Consider the following 24,209-nt stretch of genomic DNA (forward strand, 5'->3'; position numbering starts at 1 on the left):
TGGTTGAGGAGACTGAAAATTCACTGGACTATGAATCAATATCTGTCTGTTTCTTTTAACCTACCATAGTTGTTTGCTACATAAAGAATGGGAGGAGCCATAGAAATCCCTGATATTCTGTCGCTGTGTTTGCAGAAGGGAGGGTCTGGAGACCAGGCTCCTTAGAAGAATAAACTCAAAGATGCTTCTAGTGCTCTTTCCTTCTTATTCCCATTAACCCTCTTGTCTTCCTTCATTCTTCTCCTACTGTCTCAGCATCCTGCCAAACTCTAATGATGCAACCAGTCAAAAGATAAACACTTTCTGCAAAGAATTTCTGTCTCTCGATTAATGAAATCTTCAATGATTAATCATAGGAGCCTTAACTGATTAAACAAATATATATGCATGAATTTTAGGGTTGGCATTTGACTAATCATTTTTTGAAGTTTTTAAGCAACATTTCTTAAAACAATATTTTCTGTGCATAATTGTTTCAGCTGGCAATTTCTGCTCTGCGTGTAGCAATGTGATACATGACAATAATTACAACTCTTAATTCCGAAAGTCAAACAACAAGCATCTAGTGAATCAGTTTACTCCTTACCTATGTGGTAATTTCATATATATGCTACTAGCTAATACAGTTACAAATCAGCAAAACTAGGACACAACCACACATCTTCAAATTCACAGCTATCTTATTTCTTACAGCAGTCTCTTATCTGGAGATCAGGCATGTAAAACATCTTGTTTTGCCCTATCACAACTATTTCCTGAGGGGTTAGAAGGGTGAAGAGGTCCTTTCTGCCTGCCTCTTACTCCCACCCAGTTAACCTATGGAATTTTACAGACACATTCCTGGTTCTTTTCTGTTCAGACATTAATACCTTCTCTATCATGATGTGATCAGGAGCAGGCCTTGGTCTCCACACTTCCTCCCCGCTTCAATTTTAATGATTACAAGTGGTGAGGGAGGGGAGTTGCAGGAAGGTAGGAAGAATGATAATTCATGGACTGTGCCTGATCTCACTGCAAATGGAGACTTTGACAATGAGGGAAACCCTTGAACAGGTCCCAAACATATGTAGTCAAACATTATATATGTGAGATCATAACTTTACCAGCTATTTGTTCTATTTTTCATATGGAAGATAGCATTGTTTCTGAGTTCTAGTTCTATATAGCAATCTACCAGGAAAAACTGCTGTGGTAGAAAGGCCTTTAGGCTGTAAATGATAATGCCTTCTCAAAACTTTGCAAACACAACTAAAATGTTTGTTTTTAAGCTATTAAGTTAGAGAGTTGAAAAGGAAAGCATAATATTGTCCTTGAAAAATTGAAGTCTGTAAGAAGCACCAGTATCAGGCAAGCTAAATAGTGATTTGGACTGAAACAGCATTTTGTTTTAACTTGCCATCTGTGCAATTTGAGTAAAATGTGGTTAACCACACTGAGAGTTTGGTCAGCTGTAGTGAACTGAATGATAACCTCCTACAATTACTCTTTGTTCTGTTTTTAGCATTTGGGTAGGAAGTGCTTTATTTAGCTTCCACCATTACTTTTAAATAGCATATACTTTCCTCTTCTACCAAGTAAGAAGTACTGATGTCTGATCAAGAGGCAAAGATGGAGGCACCTTAACTATATTTCATTCTACTTGGCTAGGCAGAATGTGAAACATCTTGTCCATTTGCTCAAGTTTTAATGGCATGGCATTTGCAAAAAGTGGAATATGATCCGTGGTTGTTTTGTACCCCATACTATTTCATTTCACAACTTTAATGTAAAGGCATTTAAAAAGTATGATGACTAGAGTGTTTGAGTTTGGACATTGGAAGTAGAGCCTGAGGGAAAAGCTAAAGAAGATGAAAAATTGGGGAGGAGAGAATGTCAAAGGAAGAAATCAATGAATGTAAAGATACCAGAGTTGTGAAAGTATCAGTTAATAAAAGGATTGATTAAACAGGTCAGAGCTAGTTTCATTTCTAAGAAAAAATGGCCTTGTTTGCTACTAGTATAATGGAGATGAAGGGTTAGTTTAGGCACTTTTTAGATGAGAGAATATAGGTGACCTATATTAGTCAATCTATTGATCCTTCTATCTCAGTATTGTCTGCACTGACTGGCAGTGGCTCTCCTACCAGAGATTGAATCTGGGATCTTTTGTATGCAAACAAGGTGCTCAACTACTGAGCTATGGCCGTTTTCTTCTAGATAAAATCAATTCAAGATTATTTCTTTGATTTTATTTTTTACAATACTTAAGCAAGTATGTTCTGTTCAGATTTATCTAGTGATGGTTTAACATTCTTCTTCAACTCTTCAGGAGACACATTGTTTATGTTCCAAGTAGAGATGCCAGTGAAGTGTGCTGGGCTTAGGTCTGGATGCAAACTGAAGAACTCCCCAGCCAATCTCAAAGCCAGGAAGTGGTGGTGGAGTGTCTCCTGGCTGTGGAGTCTCAGTGTGGCAATCATTCCTGGCCTTTGCAACCAGAGATCATGGGGCATTCAAACCCTCCACAACCGCAGCTGCAGATTATAGCTTTATGTAGTTCAGAGAAGGTGTTCCTAGGCCCTTTCCTAGCAATGCAAAGCTATGAGAGACAGCCAGGTCTTCAAAACCTCCATGATCCAAAATGACTGCTTCTTGCAGCTTGGAGGAGACCTAAGGAGCATTTGCAGGCTTGCAAGTTCCCATGATCCCTGGTTGTCTGAAGAGTCTTAGGTTACCGCTAAAGGGGGGGGGGATGCCATTCCCTACAGAGAACCCTCTTCCTCCAAAAGTCCTCAGCGTTGTGGACATTTCCCCCTAGCCAATGGTTTTCAGGGCTTGCCTTTCTCATTCCAGAGGGTCTCAAACGTTTTACTTGCAAGCCCCACTTGAGTGAACTGAAAATTAGTGAGGCCCAGCCCAAGACAGGTCACTGGCTGAAACACCGGGGACCAGCTGTGCCCTTGTGGCCCTCTGCCACCTGTGATCCCCTCCCCCTGTGGTCTCCTCTGTCCCCTCCCACACACACCCAAAAAGCAGCAGCTGCTTGGTTGCCCATGCTTCTCACCACACCTTGCCTCCCACCCCTGCCCGCCGCCAGCCAACTTACTTTTCTAAGAGTGCATACTCACACCTGCGTCGCCAGCACGCTGCCTCTGTAAGGTCTTTCTCCCTTCAAAATCCATGCAGTGCCTGCATGCCTGTTCAGTGCGGATCCTGAAGGCAGAAAGACCTTAGAGAGGCAGCACACTGTCAATGCGGGTCTCCGCTAAGAAAAGTAAGCCGGCTAGCTAAAAGTTTGCTAGACATCCCACAAAACATAGCTGCTGTAGGTGTATTGTAAGTGTGCTTTCCACATAAGAGTTTCCACATAATCTGCTACAGAAAAACACATGTGGATGCTGATGCAGTCCACACTGTATTGTAGGATCTATCAGTTTGCTATACAAAAATCTGCACCTTATTCAAGAAGTACAAGCCTCTGAATTTAGACAGAAGACTCCACTGCCCAACTGTTTGCCCATGACTTTGCCCTCCTTTGTTATCAAACCTCTTTTGCAAAGCTGGGAGTAAACAAATATGAAAGGAAATACAAGAAGATAGCCTCTGGACAGTGCAGGAGAAAAATAAAGTGAAATATGGCAGGTGCTTGTATTGATGCACCTTTATTCAAATAAAGTATATTTACTTTTGTAACTCTAAATCAAGGGTGGGTAATTTGTAGCCCTCTAGATATTTTGGCCTACAACTTCCATGATCCCTTGCCATTGGTTATTGTGGCTAGAGTTGATGGAAGTTGTAGGCCCAAATTTCTAAGTTGCCCACCCTGTGTAAATACTCTGTGACTAAATGATAAAAGTCCTCACAGATAAAGTAAAAAAAATTAGAACATACTGCTGAATGCTGGCTAAAATGTGGCCTGGCAAAACATGTTTACACCAACTTGTTGTTGGTATCAGGTCCTTAACTTACGTGATTGAAATTAATTATGGCTTTTATATCATCAATTTTGAAAAACCTAGTATGGGGTGTGTATGCATTTGTGTGATGATAATTTATCTAAGTATCTTTATGGTGTGTCCTTAATGTTATGTCTCGTCTCCTCTCACCATTTTTCTTTTCTTTGCATATACAAGTGGCTCATTGACTGGTAATGTTAGGACCAAATTAACAGTTTTTATGTATCAGTGAATAACTAATTACTCTGAGAATGGAAAAAGCGAACGATGAGAGCTTGAGGCTTTTTCCAGGCTAGCTCCCATTATACCAAAGCATGGGATAGTGTTATGTCTGAACGAAGCTATAGTTTTATCTCCCATGCTGTGCTGCCACTTGCTTCCTGGCTCAGCAGAGAAGAGGCAAAATAGTGACCATCTTATTGCAGGGAGGCATGCATGGGTGTTATTCTATATGTTTTAGTGTGATATTATCATACTTTGCCAAAAGATCGACCATTTTCATGCTAGTCACTGTTTCCATCAATTATTCTGTGGTTTGTATTCTTTCCTTCTCAAGATCCTTACATAGAATCAAGCTTTGTTAGGTATAAGGAAATAGAAACAAATTGGGATATATAATATATACTTTCCAGATGGTTTCTTGTCATTGGGAGGAGGTTGACATTCTTTAATGTGTACACACCTTCACACCTCTCTCTGAACTCTGTAAATTGCAACGTAGGAAACAACGGGTACATCTTGTCATGATAAACCAGTATAATCATGTATTTATCTTCTGCTTATGTTTCTTTAAAACATAGTTTTTATATTGTTGTTGTGAGTGGAAGCTTGAGTCCTATTTCTCTTTAATAAGGTGTTTGGATCTTATTTACCTTCAGATAGATTAAATTGTTTTGAGTAGCGAATTCTTTTGCATAGCTAAAGCATCTGGATCTAAGCAAATTGGATTTTGTTCATCCAACCTAAATAAAATACTGCCATTTCAAATACAGACATTGAAGAATTTGGTCTAGAGCGAAGCTAACTGGTAGACAAATTGCAACAAAGAAGAGAGCATTTGTGAGGTTTCTCTCTGTAGATGGGGTTGAGCTTGGCATTTTGAAGAGGATGTTGTTTTCTGAACTTCAATCTGTGTTTGATGTCATTGCAGTCATAACTTGTTTAATTCTGAATTTTGAAACAGTTTCCTAAAACTTAGTTTAATAAATATCCATTAAAAAAAGCAAGCCACCAGTATCGAAGTTAAAGAAATGTTATTAGTATAACTATCTATGAATGTATCTTTCATTGCCTTTGACACTTAATTTAAAACAATTTCTTCTTATTGTAGCAGTCGGTAGGACCCACAGAGCTACGTACATTAAATGTAACAGTTGAAACTGAGGGCGATTACAGTGAGGTGCTTTTCTCTTTGCTTGATTCGCTGATGTATGACTTCTTACTAAGCACTAATAAACATAGTTAGGGCCAAATTGACCTCATTGATCTGCCTAGATCTCTCAGTGGGTTTTGATACTATCAACCATAGGCTGGACTTGGGGCGTTGTATTATGATGGTTCCATTCCTGTCTGACACTAATAGCTGAAGGTGGCTTAGTTTTATGAAACCTGTAGGTGAGGTCATGAGGAGATTTGGAGTGCTCCTCTAGCTGTATGCTAAAACACCCAGCTCTCCTCATTTTCATGAGATTCAGTTTGAAGTAGTTGAGATTCTGAATTACTATCAGACTTCAATAATGGACTGAACTGAGGGCTAATCAACGGAAACTCAATGAGGAAAAGACAGAAGTGTGGACAGGTGACATTGTGGGTCCAGAACAGTGGAGTTTTCTTGTTCTAGACAGAGTTGCACTCTACTTGCAGAAACAGATGCACAATGTGGGGATGTTCCTTGAACCATTATTATCATTAGGGGTGCAAGTAGGTTTTTTTGATTAGGAGCACAAAACCATTTTGGGCTGGTTCACCAATTGTATCCTATTTGGACTGAGAGAACATGGCCTCAGTTATCCATGCACTAATAACCTCAACATTAGATTACTGCAAAGTGCTCTATGTCGGGCTACCTTTTGAAGTTGGTTCAAAATATTCAGTTAGTGCAAAATATGTCTGCATATCTGCTACATGGATAGATTAGAAAATACTGCACCAGTATTAGAGCAACTACATTGACCTCAGTTGTTTTCTGTGCTCAAATGGCTTGGACCCAAATTACCTGAAGAACTGCATATATCCATATGTCCCTGCCTGACTGTTAATAACAGGTGATGATGGCCCACTGATGATGCCCCTACATACCAAGTCGAGGTAGGTGTCTACCAGGGAATGGTCTTCCTGGGTGTGGCACCTCAGTTGTGGAATTCCCTCCAAGAGGTTCACCTGGTGTTGTCTTTAGACTTCTATTGAAAGTAATTGCTAGGTAGTCTTGTTTTTAATGTTATCTGAAAGTTTATTGTATTTACATTTTAATTTGCAAGCCACTTTGGGAATTCTGGAGACTTGAAGGGTGGAATATAGAATCAAATAATAAATTCCATGTTACATGGGAGATGTCTTTGTTGGATCTTCCAATGCTTTTATTATTTTGCTTAAAAGCAACTTTGGAGCTCTGAATTTTATTGAAGCAGAAGCTCTGGAGTACATTGTGTTCCACCTTTCCCCCAATGCCACTTTCCTGATGTCAGTTCTCCCCTGAAGCTGGTGTTGTCCACACGGGGGAAGGGTGGGGGATACTGAAAGTCACACAGTAGCTTTGTTGGGAGTCCTGAATTAGGACTGGTTTTTTGTGATTTCCATATCTTTGTACAAGCCTGCAAAACCTGGAAGAAACTGAAGACTCAGCATCAGTCAATCAGCTTAAAGGTCAAGTTTGCAGGTGGACTTTATTGAATTATTGGGATGATGCAAAAGTCTAATTGTCTTGCCATTGCCAATTAGTGGTTTCATCATTTGTTCAGGGAAGTGTATATAAAGAGAGTTTTGGAGCTTTGTAACCAGATTAAAATATTCCCTCTCTACTGCTGTGAGCCCTGCTGTAATCTGTATGACCAAGTGTGTGAGTATGTTGGTGTAAATTTGTATTGCCATAAACTGTGTTATTTTCTATCAGTAAAATACTTTATTTTTGTACCAAACAAAACAGACTCTGTCTTGAAGTTAATTTGGTCTTTGCTGACTTTCATAGTTAAGAACCGCTGCTATTCTGCTAGTTCACTGGTATAGTGAACAAAAGGGTTTATAAATAATATATAACCCTCAAGAAGCTTGTCAGCAGGGAAGGCAGATTGGATTGGGGAAACAGCGTAAGGGGCAGGGGCACACACTCCCTACTCAAGTATGGCTGCTTCAATTGCACACTTCAATTGCACAGTGTGCACAACTGCACACTGCAGTTGTTTTTACATAACACCCCCCCCAAACATTGGGGGATCCATTCATGGATCTCCTGTGTTACTGTCAAACACCTGTTATGTAGAAGTGCAAATAGTTTCCTTCCTGTCAGTTTCATTGTTCAGCTCAAGCGGTGAATATTTTATAGAAATATTTTCATTTTGCCTCTCTTAGGTCATAGCAGAAGCTTTTAGGAAGCGTTGCCTCTCTTATTATTGCTGGTTTTCCTTGTGTTCAACAAACTACAACGAGAATAGGATGAATACATTTTTTTTCTCATTTTCTAATAAATTTTCAATTTGTTGCTGAAAACTGTCTTAAGCATCTTGCTCTTGCTACTCCCCATTAGAAATATCATAGTAAGAGAATATCTTATGGCTTTATGCAAGCTAAAATGTTCGTACAATATTATTTGCATTGCAGAATTTGTGTTTTCTGGTTGATGCCCCTGGAATTTTTAGATGGTGCATTAATGAGCACCAGTTATGATAGACGTTGATTGTTTTAAGCAGGCAAGAAATCTGTTTGGGTGTAATTGCTATGGCAGCATGGAATCTGACCCTTTACTGTAGAATATGATGGCCTGGCAGAATCTTAAGAATCTTGCCTTTCACTGAAAATAATTTGGTCCTTTTTGTTGAGATATGGCCTTCACAACAAACCAAGCTTTATAGTTTTAAATCATTTTAAGTCAAATAAATAGATGAACTGGAATAGCCAGATCATATTTGTATGAATTCATATGTAACTACTCCTTGATAATTTTGTTCCTGTTATAGCAACTGTGTTCAAACAGGGAGATAGTAATTCCAATTGCAATCTAACTTCCAGACGGGCTTAAAATGTTTGTGTCTGCATAACTTTAAAGTATCTCAGTTTCAGCCATGTCCTGGTGGACTATAAATAACTCTAATGCTCTGAGAGCCTAGCTTTTATACTGGCCCAGAGTCTTTCCCTGTTCTCCAGGTGAACATATGTCATCTCCGTTATTCAAGGAGGAAACATTTTCCCTATTTCCACAACACTGAGGATTTACGTTTTTGCATCTAGGCATATGTATTGGTATCTTTGGGAGCAGTATTAGAGTATTGAATCTCTTCAGTTGATTCCACAGCTGCCAAGAACTTTGAGACAAGACATTCTTAAGGGAAAGATGCAACAAGTACAGCAAAGGGCGTGATTCAATAGTGTCAGCCCACAAACTCAAATAGCACTAGCAGAGCAGTGCAGAATCTTTCCATTGTGCAAGAGGTTGCCCATTACACTTGCACAACAGGTTGCACAACCATAATACACCACTGCTTGCACAACCCTGCATCCTCAACTGTAACTTTAGTTGGATTCTTCTCTTGTGCTTAGTTCAGAATTTAGTTTCTGCTAGCACATCATTTGATACAGTTGAACACTGCCCAAAGAATCTTGCAAATTGAGGGCAGGGCTTTTGGATTATTAGCCTTATGTATGATCAGACTCTAGGTTTATATGTGTCACGGAGCCTTTATTTTCATCCTACCTGGGTAGATAAGCTGGGCCTGCGGTGGGGTGGATAGCTCCAGTCCACCAGGCCCTCCACATATTAAGCAAATAAACCCTTCTAAAAAATTAAGAGATGAATTTTGTGTACCTTCATAGGAAATAAGAATGCTTTGTTTAGTTCTCAGTCAACAACTTCTGCACATGAGCCTACAAAGCAGCTGGTTTTTTATTCCTGGTCCACTTAATGTGGGTATGTATTCTGAGGCAGAGAAGTAGCTCTGTGGGAAATGGTGCTCAATTTCATAATACAGCCAAGCTCAGTGCATAATAATTGAGCCAGATAATTACAAATGGTGCTTTTGCTATTTAAAAGTGATTTTAAAATGTAGCTTTCCCCGTCTTTCTATGTTAACAAGGAACATAAAATTACACAAACTTGTATTATAATTTAATTTATGGTTACATTTATGACAAGCTCTAAAAGCTTCTAAGTGATGGTACTTTAAGATTTTTTAATCCTAAGTATTTCAGCCTAACTGTTCCTTATATGCTCTTATTATGAGTTAAACACCAGTACAATTTTATTGTTTGTTTTGTTCTTTTTAGGTCTTTCAGCTGCCCAAAGAAAGTTTGCTCGCTCACTGAGGGACTTTAGGTTTGAGTTTATTGGTGATGCAGAAACAGATGATGAACGATGTATAGGTATGTCAGTACATTGGCAGTGAACATGCAACATAGATTTTCAACCTTTTCTCCCCCTTTTCCCCGTAGTAGTCAAGTGATTTGATGTTTATTCCTGTTACAGATGCAGCCCTCCATGAATTTTCTAACTTTCTGAAAAATTTAGAAGAACAAAGAGAAATAATGGTAAGTTCTTAATTGCAGATGATTTTTAAAGGTTCATTGACTGTCTCAATTGTTTATTGGTTATTATTTTGCTTATCAGAAGTGCTAGTGCATCGTAACTATGCTGATGAGAACATCTTTTGTATTTTGTTAATCCTTTTCCTAAATTTGTTGTGCCTTACATTTGAAATTTGCATATGAAATACTTCATATGAAGGCTTTGAGTCCCCCACAAAAGTCACTATCTTCCAAGTGGCAGGTTGGATCCAAAAAAGCCGTGCTGCATGTGAAAGGTGTCATCCACTCATGGAAGGCCTATATACTTTTAATTTCTGATAGGAAATCATCGAGAAGTAATAGTGCAGACAGTATTGAGGAAATCAAACCCAGGAAAATATAGCCTGATCCTCTACAGCTCAAATCAATTAATGGTCAGTTGGAGAAAGAGCTAGAGATTTAGGCTGCCTGGATATACAAAGTACTCTGAAGAACTGCATAGAGCACTGTTTAGAATACTCAAAAGCAGATTGTATGGTGCGTCGTTTCCAGATGTGTTGATTGTGTGGTTCCCCCCCTCTAGTTAGCCTTAGATTTTATTTTTATTTGTTTCTGATGTATATAGTTGGAATAGTGAGGAGTTTATGATCACTTAAATATCAGAAAGGAGGAGATATGAAGGGTAAGACCCTAAAATGGTATATGGTGGAAAGAATAATCCGCTATATACCCCAGAAAAGGATGTAGACAAGACCTGTTTTGCACAATTGCAGGTTGGTTAATAAGCCACGGTGGCTTCTGAACCATCCTGCATGTGCTGCCTGGGTTTACATAATTACCCTTGCCAGTGTGGCTTATTGTGACATCTGAATCTGGCGAGGGTGCTTGGTTGGGCTGGTTAATAAACCACCCAGAACTCATGGCCTGTTTTAGGGTTGCTGGGTGGTTGGTTAACAACCCACCCTCACCAGGTTGAGATGTCACAAGAAGGGAAGGTGCTGTTGCCCTCATGTCCTTCATGTGGGTTTCCCTTGGGCAGCTGTTTGGCCACTGTGTGAACAGAATGCTGGACTAGATGGACCGTTGGTCTGATCCAGCATGGCTCTTCTCATGTTCTTATGTTCTAAGCTGCACTGGTGAGGGTAATTATGCAAATTAGGCAATTGGCATGTTGCAGGATGGTTAACAAGCCATGGTGGCTTATTAATTACCCTGTGATTGTGCAAACCAGCCCACAGGGATGCAGCAGAACAAGTTGAAATGTTTTCTGTATAGGGCAATATTCTATTGTCATTGGCAGGCAACAATCTCCTGCAGTGATCATAGTATTAAGAGCATGCTTGTTTCTGGATCATGTTAACCATAACTAGTTAACTTAATTTTAATGGCAATTCTCATTTTTCTGAAAAGCTTCAATATAAGGAGGTTATGTGAACACAGATGCAGATTATCTTGAACTCATACCTGGAATGAAAGAATATATTTTCAGTTCAAAAGTTGAAAGAATTAATGTAGAAAATAGAGGTCTTGATTACATTTCCTGAAGTGATTTGATGCTTTCAGAGTACTATAACAAAATATTTTGATTTTTTTTCTTTAACCTTACTGCTGGCAGATGGAAGAAAATGAGGCTATATTTCATCTTGCCTACTTTTTCAAATTGTCATACATAGTAGTAGTGCCAACATTCCACAGATGTTCCATTGAAACCCATGGAATGTCAGGATACATTGCACCCACAACATTTGGATCCAGACCAAAGCTGTAAAAAAGCCTGACTGTGTCAAACTACAAAATCTTCTTAGAGCAACTCCACCCACTCTGGCTGCTTTTTAACAGTACTTAAAAACAAAGGTGATGTAGAGCTTTGAGATTAGTTTCATTCTTCTTTTGAAATCCAATGAAGGCACTGTAGAAGGTGTGAATTTCTATTGTCTAAGTACTGTTTTTTTCTGTATTTAGAGAAATTTCTCTAACATTCTGTGCCAAAAATGGTCTGTAAGCATCTGTTCTTGTAATGCAAACTAGCCTTAAAATTATTACTGCCATAATGTTTTGGGGAAAAAATGTATATGTTGGCAGATAGGTCTTACAATTTTGGAATATAGCTACAGTATGGTTAGACATAAAGCATGTTAATGAAATATGCTGTTAGGATTCTTCAGCAGATGATGTGTAGCTATTTGTGAAATTTATATCATGCCTTTTTCATATAAAATGCCAAAGGCAGCTAATAACAACAAAACATTTATTTTGATTTATATCTTTGCCCTTCAGCATATTCCCAGAGTCGGTTAAAAAAGTAAAAATTACAATGAAATAAATTAAAACACTGCTTTTATACTGCTTTTTCATATTGTAATTAGTGGAATAAAAAACAAATAGCAGGCAGCATAAAGCAAAATAGAGGGTTTAAAAGGCTGGGGGTGGGGAGTTCTTTGCCTGGTGCAAAAATGACATCAAGGTGAGCCTCCCTGGGGAGAGCATTCCACAGTTGGAATGCCACTATGTAGCAGGCCCTTTCAGCTATAACCAGTCATTGCATCTCAGATGGCTGGGGTGCATGAAGAAGGGCCTCTACTGAAGATTTTAGTATATAGACAGGCACACATATAGAGGCAAGCAGCCCTTCAGATTCCCTGATGTCAACTCATGAAGCACTTTAACTGAGCCTGGAAATGAACAGGCAGCTGGAAATGAATAGGCAGCACAAATAGAATATGATCATAACTCCCAGTCCCAGTTAACAGCCTATTTGCAATTTCCAAACTGTCTTCAACGGCAGCCCCACGTGCAACACTTTACAGTAATCTTATCTGGAGGTTACCAGGGCATGGATCATGGCTATCTCCCTCCAGGTACAGTCGCAGCTGGCACACTTAAGCTGGTAGAAGGTGTTCTATGCCACAGAGGTAACCTGCACTTTCAATGACAGATGGATCAGTGAGCACCCCGAGGTACGAACTTGTTCCTTCAGAAGGAGTGTAATTCTGTCCAATATAATGTGAACACCACCCACCACTGAAACTCTGTCTTGTCTGGATTGAACTTCAGTGTATCAATTCTCATCCAGGCATTGTTTTAGCACCATCACTGCCTCATCTGAATCAGATGAAAAATCCAATTGGTTGGGTATCAGCTCCATATTGATGACAATCTTACTCCAAATCTCTGGATAATCTCACTCAGCAGTTTCATGTAAATATTAAAAAAAATAGTGGAAATAATAATTTAACAAATAATAAGTATAATAAGCAAATAACATAGTACAAACAATAAACATTATAAGCATTAACATAGTAAAAACGTAACAAATCAGGTAAGAGAAGATAAAAAGTTCATTGAACGACAACCATTTATCAATAGCTAAGGATGCAACCCTATCGGGTTGGGCACACTAGACAGAAGTCTCCAATCATAGAAGTTTCCAAGATTTCAATGTCCAGCCAGGCTGCCACCTAAAGAGTGGAAAGAGCAATGGAGACGATTTTTGCCAGTCTGTCCTTCCTTTAATTTTTTTTAACTGGACAAGCCTTTGAGCCCATTCAGTGGAGTTGCACTGGAGGGGCTGGCCTGGAGCTGGAGAGGCCATAAGATATAACACATCCTGGCCTCTCTCCTCCCCATCCACTGGCATCCCCCTTTTTTCCTCTCCTCATGCGAGGTCCTGACACTGGCTTCAGCCACTCCAGGGGCTGGGAGGGGTGAGGGAGTAGGGATCTGAGCAGGGATATTTTAACCTCAGACATCGTAGTTCTGTCTCTGCCTTGGAGGTGAAGACCTCCAGTATCCTATGGCTTCTCAGATAACATCTAGGAGCCATAGGGTTGGGCCCTAAAGAACTTTTCGTTTAATGCTTCTTCCAGTGGGATGGAAAAGGCATTAGTACTGTTTTGAAAGGAAATCTGGGGTTTAATTTAGAAATGTCATCAAATTATTATTGGATAGCCAGTAAAGTAAACAGCACTCTTCCTAAAACTTCGTTAAATCCCCCAAAGCACAGATCGAGAGATATTTTTGCCCCTTGGAGACATTTTTGAAAGGAGTCCAAAAAGTCAAGTTCATCCGGTTAGACATTACAAAAGTTTCTCGATTTTTTAAAAGGAAGGCTGCATTAGGATTGTGGCAAGTTGGAAAACACTTTTTATATATAACTTAGGGCCTATTCAGGCAACACACTAAACCATGATGGTTAAGAGTTTTGAGCTAAACATTATGGCTTAGTGTGTTGTGTGAACCATGACTTAGTGGCTGTGTTCACACAACATAATAGTCAGCGGTGCGGTAATAATCAACTCAACAGTTGTTTTGTGAACTGGCCAAAGAGCTTTTCCTATTGGACAGCATAGAAATGTAATAAATAAATTTAAGCAGATGAAGTCCTGAAACACACAACTCTATAGAATAAACTGAATAAAACTGAAATGGTCAAGAATGCACATTTTCTTGCAATATGATCTTGGGAAACTGAGCATGACTTGGATCATCTCTAAATGCCTGTCAGTAAAAGATACATTAAATCAATAATTTTAATAAGAAATGGGAGAAGTAACTATGCCGAGAATTCTGTAGAGAAGTTTAAAAAACAACTCCCCCAACATGGCTTTAAAATATCCAGTTGGGTTGGGTTCAGGAGCTCAGAGATTGCACAATCTTCTTCTCCCAAGGCTCTGGAGTTTGTCTGAGTATATTTTGTGAGCTATCGCAGGGGACTGGATCAGCTGTGGCGAACTTTTGCACAGCTCTGTGTGTTATTACTGATCAGGATTTTAAAAAAAATTATAGATGAAACTTTGAGGTGGTAATAGAAAGCACTTCAATAACAGAAGTGAAAACTAAATGGACTTTCAACCCCACTCTAAAAAATTCTTTGTTTTACATATGCATACTTTACTACAGCTCTGCATATTCCATGGCACTATTATTATTATTATTTATTTATTTATATAGCACCATCAGTGTACATGGTGCTGTACAGATAACACAGTAAATAGCAAGACCCTGCCGCATAGGCTTACAATCTAATAAGTTGTAGTAAACAATAAAGAGGGAAGGAGAATGCAAACAGGCACAGGGAAGTGTAAACAGGCACCGGGTAGGGTGAAGCTAACAGTATAGAGTCAGAACAAACTCAATATTTGAAGGCTATAGGGAAAAGAAAAGTTTTTAGCTGAGTTTTAAAAGCAGTGATTGAGTTTGTAGTTCTCAAGTGTTCTGGAAGAACACTAAATATAGTTGCATTTTTTGGTAGAAAGGCGGGGTACAAAATAAATAAATAAATATAGTTTGAGCATCAGGAAAGCCGCCTACATTTTGTGCTGGAACAAATTATTTAAAGTTTGCTTTCATATATTACATATTTTCCATTTTTATAAAACTTTGCTAACCAAGTAAAGGTCAGTTGTTCCTTTGCCAATGAAATGAGTGCAAAATGTTCTTTCAGAGTGGAACATAGAGTAATATGTGGGTCGTGGGAGACACTTTCAAGAATGTCTTTGGGAAAAAACTATGATCATATTCGAATGTTCAGTTTGTGATGAGCGCAGAGCAGTAAATCTTCATATATGGACAAATGCTGAAACTTAATAATGTAAGCCTAAAACTCCATATCCTTCTTGCAATGCAGTATATGAAATTAAGTTTAGTGCTTAAATACAATGCTGTACTTTCCCCAATTCATTTTCATGTGTGCCTTGATTCTGTAAAGGTAGTGAATGATGATGCAGTACAATCATGCAACATGACAATGGAGTACTTTGTATCTGAAAAGGCATCTATGTTAAAAAGCTTACCCTTCATTTGCACTTCTTAATATCTGTTTAATTTTAGATGCTGCTTAGCATTTTAAAGAAGAACTGTAGATATTAACATTTCAATAGTCACACACCATCAACTGTCTCTGTATTTAGATAATAGCACAAACAACTTTGACTCTTGGCCTCTTCTGTTAGGTGTTTGGAAGTTGCTGCATCCACAGAGTTCTACAGCTGTTCTAGGCAGATTTTTTTTTCAATAAATACAATCAGACAACACGTTTCTCTACGGTGGTTTTAGAACTCCATGGTGGAGTTTTTACACCACCGTTGAGAAATGTGTTGTCTGGAAAGAAAACTCCACCCCAAAGTGGAGTTTATGTTAGAAAACACTCCACGCTGAATATCCACGCTGTACAGAGGAGAGTTTCTGCACAACTGTTGTATTGTGTGTTGTCTGGAGGGCTCCGTGGAGTTTCCCATTGCGTTGAATTGACTTTTCCCACTGGCTACAGAGTTCTCTGGCAAGAGCAGCAGCAGGAGGGAGTGCCGCTCTATCAGAGCTGCTGGGATTGTTTTCTTTCAGCAATGGCTGATGGGATACCATTAGGAGGACCGGGGGAGGAGAGAGGGTGCAGGAACTGTCAATCAAACATCGCATTGCCTTTTACTCAACTCCTTGGGAGCCCACAGTCACACAACGGTGGAGTTAGAACATGTTGTGTGGGGAGTACCCCTTACAAACTCAACCGTTGAGTGGAGTTTTCCCACTGCATGGAGAAACGTGTTGTCTGAACTAAATGTAGAGGATCTAAGCAGCTTTCTTTAAGTAGGTGTCTTTGTTGCAAGGGTATTACACTTCTCTCTGCAGTCGAATGGCATTTTTTTCCCAGCAGAATGAACAGCATCCTTTGAGAGTTAGCAACAATCATTCTATATTCACTTGGACAGGATCAGAGTCTGTATCCACAGAACATGTTTTCTGTTTTTGGGTCATCGCTGTCTTAAATACATCCTATAGTGTCTGGGGGTGCACAAGGGTTTGTAGATAAATTTTCTGAGTTTTTCTTCCTCTTTCTACTGAATGAGGGAAGCAGCCGCTCCTTGTTGAAATGCAGGCTAACTTTCAAACTTTCCCTTATTTAACAACCGCATTGTGGTTAAATGAGGAAAATTGGATCAGTCTTGAAAAAGAGAGTCTGGCTATGCATGTGAGAGTGAATATGGGTGTGCCCACAATGACCATCTTGGCATATGGCACAAGAATGTATGCGCTAGGAAGACTCTTTCATGACCATTTAACAGATATTTATGATTGAGAAAACATTGTGCATGTGTACTTGATTTTTTTCCCTAATTTTAAAGCAGCTATTGGCCTGAGTGACAGGTTGTTGTTGGCTTTGAAATAGTGGTAATTTACTTTGGAAGTAATTGTACCGTATAATAAATCTTATGTTAAAATATTCATAAGTACACTGTGTAAGCTTGTAAGTCTAATATTTGTTTTTCTTCTTCCTGGGAAGGCCCTTAGTGTTACTGAAACTCTGATCAAGCCTTTGGAAAGGTTCAGAAAAGAGCAACTTGGAGCTGTAAAGGTTTGTTGCTAATTTTTGCCTTTTATTGTGTGTGTTTTTGCTTAATAAGTCAAGCCAGCACATTTATTGTTGAGCAAATTGGTTTGTTCTTGTTTTAACACTTTGTAGATTTAATTCATAAAGAAGTAATTCTTGCCCAAAATACTAAAGAAATAGGGACCATCTCAAGTGTTAATTTACATCTCTGTGACTTGCAGGTATCACTTGGATATTGTGCACATTACTAATGGATGTTCCCATTGTCTGTATTACTTAATTGAAAAGAACATACAAGGACTGCAGTGTGTAGCTCAATTTTTCCCAACCTGGTGCCCTCCAGATGTTTTGGGCCAGAACGCCCAGCATTCCTAATCATTGGCTGTTTTGGCTGCAGCTGATGGGAGTTGAACTCCAAAACAAATGGGGGCACCAAGTTGGGACAGGCTGGTGTATCGATCCAATTAAAGCTGCAGTCCTAGACACAATAGGAGTAAGTGATAAAGTGGGACTTACTTCTGAGTAAAGAGCATTACTGATTTATTTTTTAAAGAGTTAATAAAGTAGCAGACTTTTAAAATGTTAATTATTTTTAATGTAAGTACTTGCATTAAAAATAATTAACATTTTAAAAATCCATGAGTGGGAGGCACTTCCTTAAAAGAGTCATTCTTCCTTCTCTCTCACACAACAGGGAATGCCTTTCTTGAGATTCTGTAAAACTTGTATATCGTTGAAAAACATCGTAGTTTTTTTTCTTCAGAACTATTGTTTCATATACTTGCACATTCATGCAGATATATTTGATTAATCCAATGAATTAATTTAAATATATGTCTTAAAGTCCTTTGACTATTTTTTTTTAATCAAGTGACATTATTAGAATGTATTGTACATAACTCCCATCATGGAGTTCATTTGTATATACTCTTCTCTTGTATTTTCAGGATCTTGGAATAAAATGTCATAATGTTGATTTACAAATTCACAAATAATATTGTTACAGTGAAGATTATAAAAATACTTAAGAAATCTTGGGTTTTTCTGTTTCTTCTTCGTGGTCTCTGTGCATCACACATATGGGCTCTGCGCCTGTGTGGAGCTCGTTTCGGAAACGTCTATAGCTGAGGCAAACGGTTTTGGCGGGAACCCCTCCCCCACCATCAACTGACTCTGGGTCCCCGCCCTTCTCCTCAGTTCTCTTTCGACCGCCTTGCTGAAAGGATGTCTCATTGGGAACTTCTGTCTTTCTCGTGAGGAGAAAGCTTTAGAGCGCTGAGGTTTTTAGTTCTTTTAGTTTGTTTTCAGTTTTTGTTAAGTTTTAATTTATTATTGTTAGTATTTTTTGCTGTTTTACCATCCAGCGATCTGGGATCGCATCAGGGAGGGCTCGCATGGCTGTTAAGGCCTTTTTTCTGAAGATGTGTAAGCAAGCTTCCCCAACAGACAGATATTCTCTCGATTTGTTTGGGAGAGGCTCGCATCATCGAGACCTGTCGCTTAAGCCTTCTGAGGGCTAAAAGTGTAATGGCGATTCTGAGGAAAACTGCTCTAGAAGCCACGAATTCTCCAAAGCAATCAATACAGCCACTCATGGCAGAGGCTCCTCAACCTATGTTGTTGTTATTATTATTATTATTATTATTATTTATTTATATAGCACCATCAATGTACATGGTGCTGTACAGAGTAAAACAGTAAATAGCAAGACTCTGCCGCATAGGCTTACAATCTAATAAAATCATAGTAAAACAATAAGGAGGGGGAACCATGGGTCATTCCGATCTTCAAATACTGGACGCTCTCTAGCTGTATCTGCAGCAAAAGAGATATCTAAGAAGGCCGGATCAATTAAGCCTTCTGGGACTGATCGCTTGGGGCGATTCTGAGGAGAAATGCTCTGGAAGCCACGGATTCTTCAAAGCAATCGATGCAGCCACTCATGGCGGAGGCTCCACAGTCTGTCCCCTCAGCGTCCTCGGACCCTGACTCTAACCATAGGTCATTCCGATCTTCAAATACTGGACGCTGTCTAGCTGTATCGGCAGCAAAAGAGATATCTAAGAAGGCCGGATCACTTAAGCCTTCTGGGACTGATTGCTTGGGGCGTTTCTGCGGAGAAAAGCTCTAGAAGCCATGGATTCTCCGAAGTGCTTTATGCAGCCAATCATGGCAGAGGCCCATTATGTCCCCTCAACGTCCTCGGACCCCGACTCTATCCGTGTGTCATTCCGATCTTCCAGAAATCTGGACGCGCTCTAGCTGCTTCAGCAAAAGAGATATCTAGGAAGGCCAGGTCACTTAAGCCTTTGGGACATACAACAACAACAACAAAAGCCTTATGCCGAGGCTACTGTATGGAAGCCAGATCTAACCACTACTGTTAAAGTCCCCATGGGTGACCTCCTTGGTAGCAATAATATAACTAATTTCTTCAGTACAGAGGCTGGAACCCTCGATACCAAGGGCGTCGCTAGACGAGGCCTTAGCGCGCCTTCCAACCCGGTTTCCCTGCTGTGCATCCAGATGACGCACAGGGGAATCCGGCAGCAGGCCACAGTGAGGCCTCCTCCAACGCGTCATAAGCAAATTCGCTTATGGCATGCTTTTTCCCCAGCTCCGGCCTCAGGCCGGAGCTGAGGACTTCCGCGGCTTTTTGCGAGTAGCCGCAAAAAGTAGCCGCGAGTAGCCGCGAAAAGCCACGGACCTGCTTGGCACAGCGCTCGTACGAGCGCTGTGCCCATCGGCCCGGGGGCGGGGGGGAAAGAGAGGGGAGGGAGAAGGATGGCAGGTTGGGTGGCAAGGGGGGAGGGCGGGTGACAGAGGGAGCACTGCGCGCCGCCCCCTCTGTCACCCGCCCTCCCCCCTTGCCACCCACCCTGCCATCCTTCCCCCCCCCCGGTTTTTTTTAAAAAACCCTTTACCTTGCCGCAGCCTTCGGGCCACCCACGGCCCCTTTAAACAACAACAAAAAAAATGGCGGACACCGCAGGGCTTGCGTCCTCCCTGCGACTCCGCCGTCTGGAAGCCTGGGCGAGGTGCGCTAACGTTAGCGCGCCTTGGCCCCGCCTCCCTGCTGGCGTAAGCCGGCAGGTCTAGCAAAGCCCCAAGAGTGGCAATGACATAACTAGCTTCTTCGATACAGAGGCTGGAACCCTCGATACCGAGACTGGCAATAATATAACTAGCTTCTTCAGTACAGAAGCTGGAACCCTTTACATAAGGTCCAATAATGGACACTGGGTTTTTCTTAACGCACCCATGTTCCAATTCTATATTAGTTCAGCTATTCCCAAGGGGAGTTTTCAGAACATATATGTTGGACCTACCAGGCCACCGAACATATTCATCTGCTTTGGGCCCCAGAGTTATACACTATCTAGTTATTATTATTTTAACAACAACAGTTTATTGCAGTCAATAGACCATTCCAGCAAATAAATTTTTTACATACAAGCAAAATGAACATACCATTAACTATTAAATGGTCAGGCGATCATAGACGATCTAAAAGAAATGGCCAAGTTCAAAAACTTGGCCACTTGCTCAGTAATTGATTTGTCTATATTACAAAGTGAAAGAGACGTTAAGAATTCAGTTGGGTGACCAGGATAAGATTGTAAAATAGGGTTCAGAAGATCGTTTCTAGCCCCTAGATAAAATCTACAAAATAGTAAAACATGAGATACAGTTTCCACTTCACTATTGTTGCAGGGGCAGCATCTGTTGAGCACTGGAATTTTATTAAATCTGCCCTCCAGAACTTTGGAGGGAAGGACATTAAGTTTGGCTAACGAAAATGCTCTCCTGTATTTAGGAATAGTCAACCAGCGTAGATAAGGCATCCCATCTTTACAAAAAGAGGCTGGTAGTCCTAGGGACAGGGGGGGAATATGGGCCCCGTGCAGCACTCTGAAGGACTTGCATATCTATATCAAGCAGCCTCTGTTTCACTACTGATTTGGCACTAGCTAAATCCCTTGATAATAGCATTTGGGGGGATAGGCCTACTGACTTGATTTTACTAGTCATGGCCTTTGACCAAGGAGATTCAAAGTGGTCTAACAGAATCTTAGATACTAGAGAGTTAAATGGAGGTGCCAACTTACAGCGAAGCCAAAAATGGATAGCATGGATCCAGGCCAGGCAATTAACAGAATTCAGACCAACTTCTAGTTTAAGAGCAGCTCCAGAGACACACTTGGGAACACCAAATAACATCCTAAGAAAAGATGACTGAATGCCCTCAAAGGAGGATTTAGAGCACGGAAACCAAATTGGTGCCCCATATAAAATCTGAGGGATGATTTTAGCCTTGAAAACCTGGACAGCTGCCGGAATGAATTTCCCGCCCCTTGTAAAAAAGAAGCGAGTAATTGCACCTAGGTGTTGTTCAGCTTTAGTCTTAGAGTGTTTTCCCTGTTCTCTCCAAGAGATGGTTTCATGGAACCATATACCCAAGTATTTATAGGAGCCCACTTGCTCAATCACTATCTAGTTATGATGTCCAGATAACAACTTTTCCTCTTGTCAGCAACTTAACATGACCCGTCGCCTCACCGACTGTGAGTTGAGAGCAATGGTGGGCACTCGGGTGCTTTGCATGCATACCTATGATTAGCAGGTCTCACTCTGTAAACTAGATTGAGGACCTGCCATTCGACGGCGAAGGTTTGTTCTATCCCATCGCTCATCTCGTTTCCTGCGTCAGGACCAGCAAATTACAGATGACACACTGTCCTTCTTAATGCTGCTCCTCAGAAGGGAGTATGTTTTGCCCCCACACACTTAAAAGTATGCATACTTCCATATAGCCATTCAGAACACTCACCAGAGGTACCTTGGGTTTATCATAGGTACCAATATGTTCCAATTTGGATGCTTCCATTGGAGCTAAGCACAGCCCACCAAATATTTGCAAAATATATGGCAGTTCATTTGCCTACACAGGGTGAAAGTCTACCCGTATTTAGACAACTGGCTTCTAGTAGCATCTTAGAAGAGGATGCTATCGAAGGCAGTGGGACTAATCCTCAATTTATTAAGCTCTCTGGACCTCATAGTAACCACAGGGCAATCCAGACTCACTCCGACTATAACAATTCCATATTGCACGGTAAAAAAGGCACTCCAGTCTTTTAAGACCTACCTGATGGACCACAGAGTGTGAGTTTTTAAAGACAACGCAGTGTGTTGTATATAAACAAGGAAGGAATAACCCACTCTTCTGGATCTACCCTTATGACAATGAAGATTCCGATGGGACCATCAGCAGGGGAATCTCACTTCAGTCCTACACTTGGCTGAACAAGGCAAGCGAATTTATTCAACAGACTTCAGAAGGACCCACACAGGTGGCAGTCAAATCTGTTGGTTCTATCTCGGGTTTTCTCAGGAATATGGAACTCCAGAGATAGACTTCTGGTGACACCTCACAATACAATTGGCCACCTGTTTGGTTCGAGAGCAGAGATCACAATAATACTAATACTACTACTACTAATAATAATAATATCCCTAGGAGATGCATTCCAGATTGAGTGGACTAGGACTCTATTACCTGTTCCTCTCGGTTTTCCCTCTCATTTCATGAGTAAAGCTATAAATGAATAAATGATATATATTTTTTAAATAAAAACAGATAAATAAAAATAAAAATCATCTGGTCCACACAGACTACATCATAGTCATCCCTCGGTGGCTGAGACAAGCATGGTTCACTCTACTTCTGAAGATATCACAGAGTAGGGTCCTCCGACTCCTATCAGTACTGAGCCTCTTTTCCTTACATCCTGATCAACAAATGCTCAGACTCATCGCATGAAGAATCTTGATACCATGACTAATTTTGACATGAAGTCGATTCCATATTATACCCAGCGTGTAAGCTGGCAACAGAAAAATCATCTACCATTACTGCCTTCTGCCAGTTTCCTTCTACTCCAGTGGAAGTCGCATTACAGTCCCTGATGTAAGGCAAGCTCTTGTTTTTGCAAGGCTGCATTGGGCCAATTTTGTAAGACTAAAATATCATTTGCCTGTTACATTGTCCTTAAATGAGGGCAATCACTATTGTCACAAACATTTGTGGTGTGGATTGTGAATGCTATTAAACTGCCCTATGAGTTGGAGGGCTTACAACTCAATTGCCTTGTAACACCCCATTCAGTACTCACTGCCTCAACGTCGACAGCCTGAGGCAAGTGACTGTCTATCCTGGACTTATGCAGAGCGGCTACTTGGTATAAGCCCTCTACCTTCATTACACACTACTGTCTTGATGTTTGTACCATGACAAACTGCAATTTCGGACAAGCAGTTCTGTCTTCTATCTTGATATGGCACATTGATCTGCACCTACCCTCCGCCAGGGAGTAAGCTTGTTAATCGCCCATATGTGTGATGCACAGAGACCACGGAGAAGAAATGCAGGTTGCTTACCTGTAACTGTAGTTTTTTGAGTGGTCATCTGTGCATTCACACAACCCACCTACCATCCCCACTTTGGTGTTGATATCAATGTGCCATCGATACCTAGTGGTTTCTCTCCTGGTTAAGAGGCCAGCAATTCGGTCTCAAGGAACTGAGAAGAAGGGTGAGGACCCAGAGTCACTTGATGGTGGGGAAGGGGTTCCCGCCAAAACCGTTTCCCTCAGCTATAGAAGTTTCCGAAATGAGCTCCACGCAGGCGCATAGCTCATATGTGTGAATGCACAGATGACCACTCAAAGAACTAGTTACAGGCAAGCAACCTGCATTTTTTATTGTTTATTAAAGCACTGGCTGGAATTGCACAGGGTTTGCTTATAGACAGCCAAAAGGACCATGCACCCTATACAAATGTGAATTGCACGTGACTCAAATTCCTTTATTTATAAGCATATTTGTACATGTAGCTATACACTCCTGTTGTAAAAAAATACCATAGGGCTGTCTTCAAAAAAAGGTTACAAAAATAGTAAAATAGTTGTTTTCCTTAAGAGAATAAAATAGTTAGATAATATAGTAAAAGCAAATATGTCATAGTGTTTTTACGATTTAATTTTTCGTGGATGTTTAAATCATTATAGGAAGAAAAGAAGAAGTTTGATAAAGAAACAGAAAAGAACTACAGTTTACTAGACAAACATTTAAATATGTCAGCTAAGAAGAAAGAAACCCAGCTCTTTGAGGTATTGCCTATAGCACTTTGTCAAAGATATTTACCCTCTTAAGGGAGAAAATGTAAATGCAATTTCAAC

At 40.3% G+C, this 24,209-nt stretch overlaps 1 protein-coding gene across 1 annotated transcript in view; it reads left to right on the top strand.

The window, feature by feature from the left end:
• ARHGAP10 (Rho GTPase activating protein 10) overlaps positions 1 to 24,209 on the top strand; it is a 136,254-nt gene that overhangs the window by 27,997 nt on the left and 84,048 nt on the right. Inside the window, exons 2-5 of the mRNA XM_063135686.1 lie at positions 9,408 to 9,503; positions 9,607 to 9,668; positions 16,921 to 16,992; positions 24,039 to 24,140. Coding sequence (XP_062991756.1) covers positions 9,408 to 9,503; positions 9,607 to 9,668; positions 16,921 to 16,992; positions 24,039 to 24,140 — 332 coding nt within the window. The remainder of the gene's footprint in view (positions 1 to 9,407; positions 9,504 to 9,606; positions 9,669 to 16,920; positions 16,993 to 24,038; positions 24,141 to 24,209) is intronic.

The sequence above is a fragment of the Elgaria multicarinata genome, chromosome 10 (genome assembly GCF_023053635.1).
Source record: "Elgaria multicarinata webbii isolate HBS135686 ecotype San Diego chromosome 10, rElgMul1.1.pri, whole genome shotgun sequence".
NCBI lineage: Eukaryota > Metazoa > Chordata > Lepidosauria > Squamata > Anguidae > Elgaria > Elgaria multicarinata.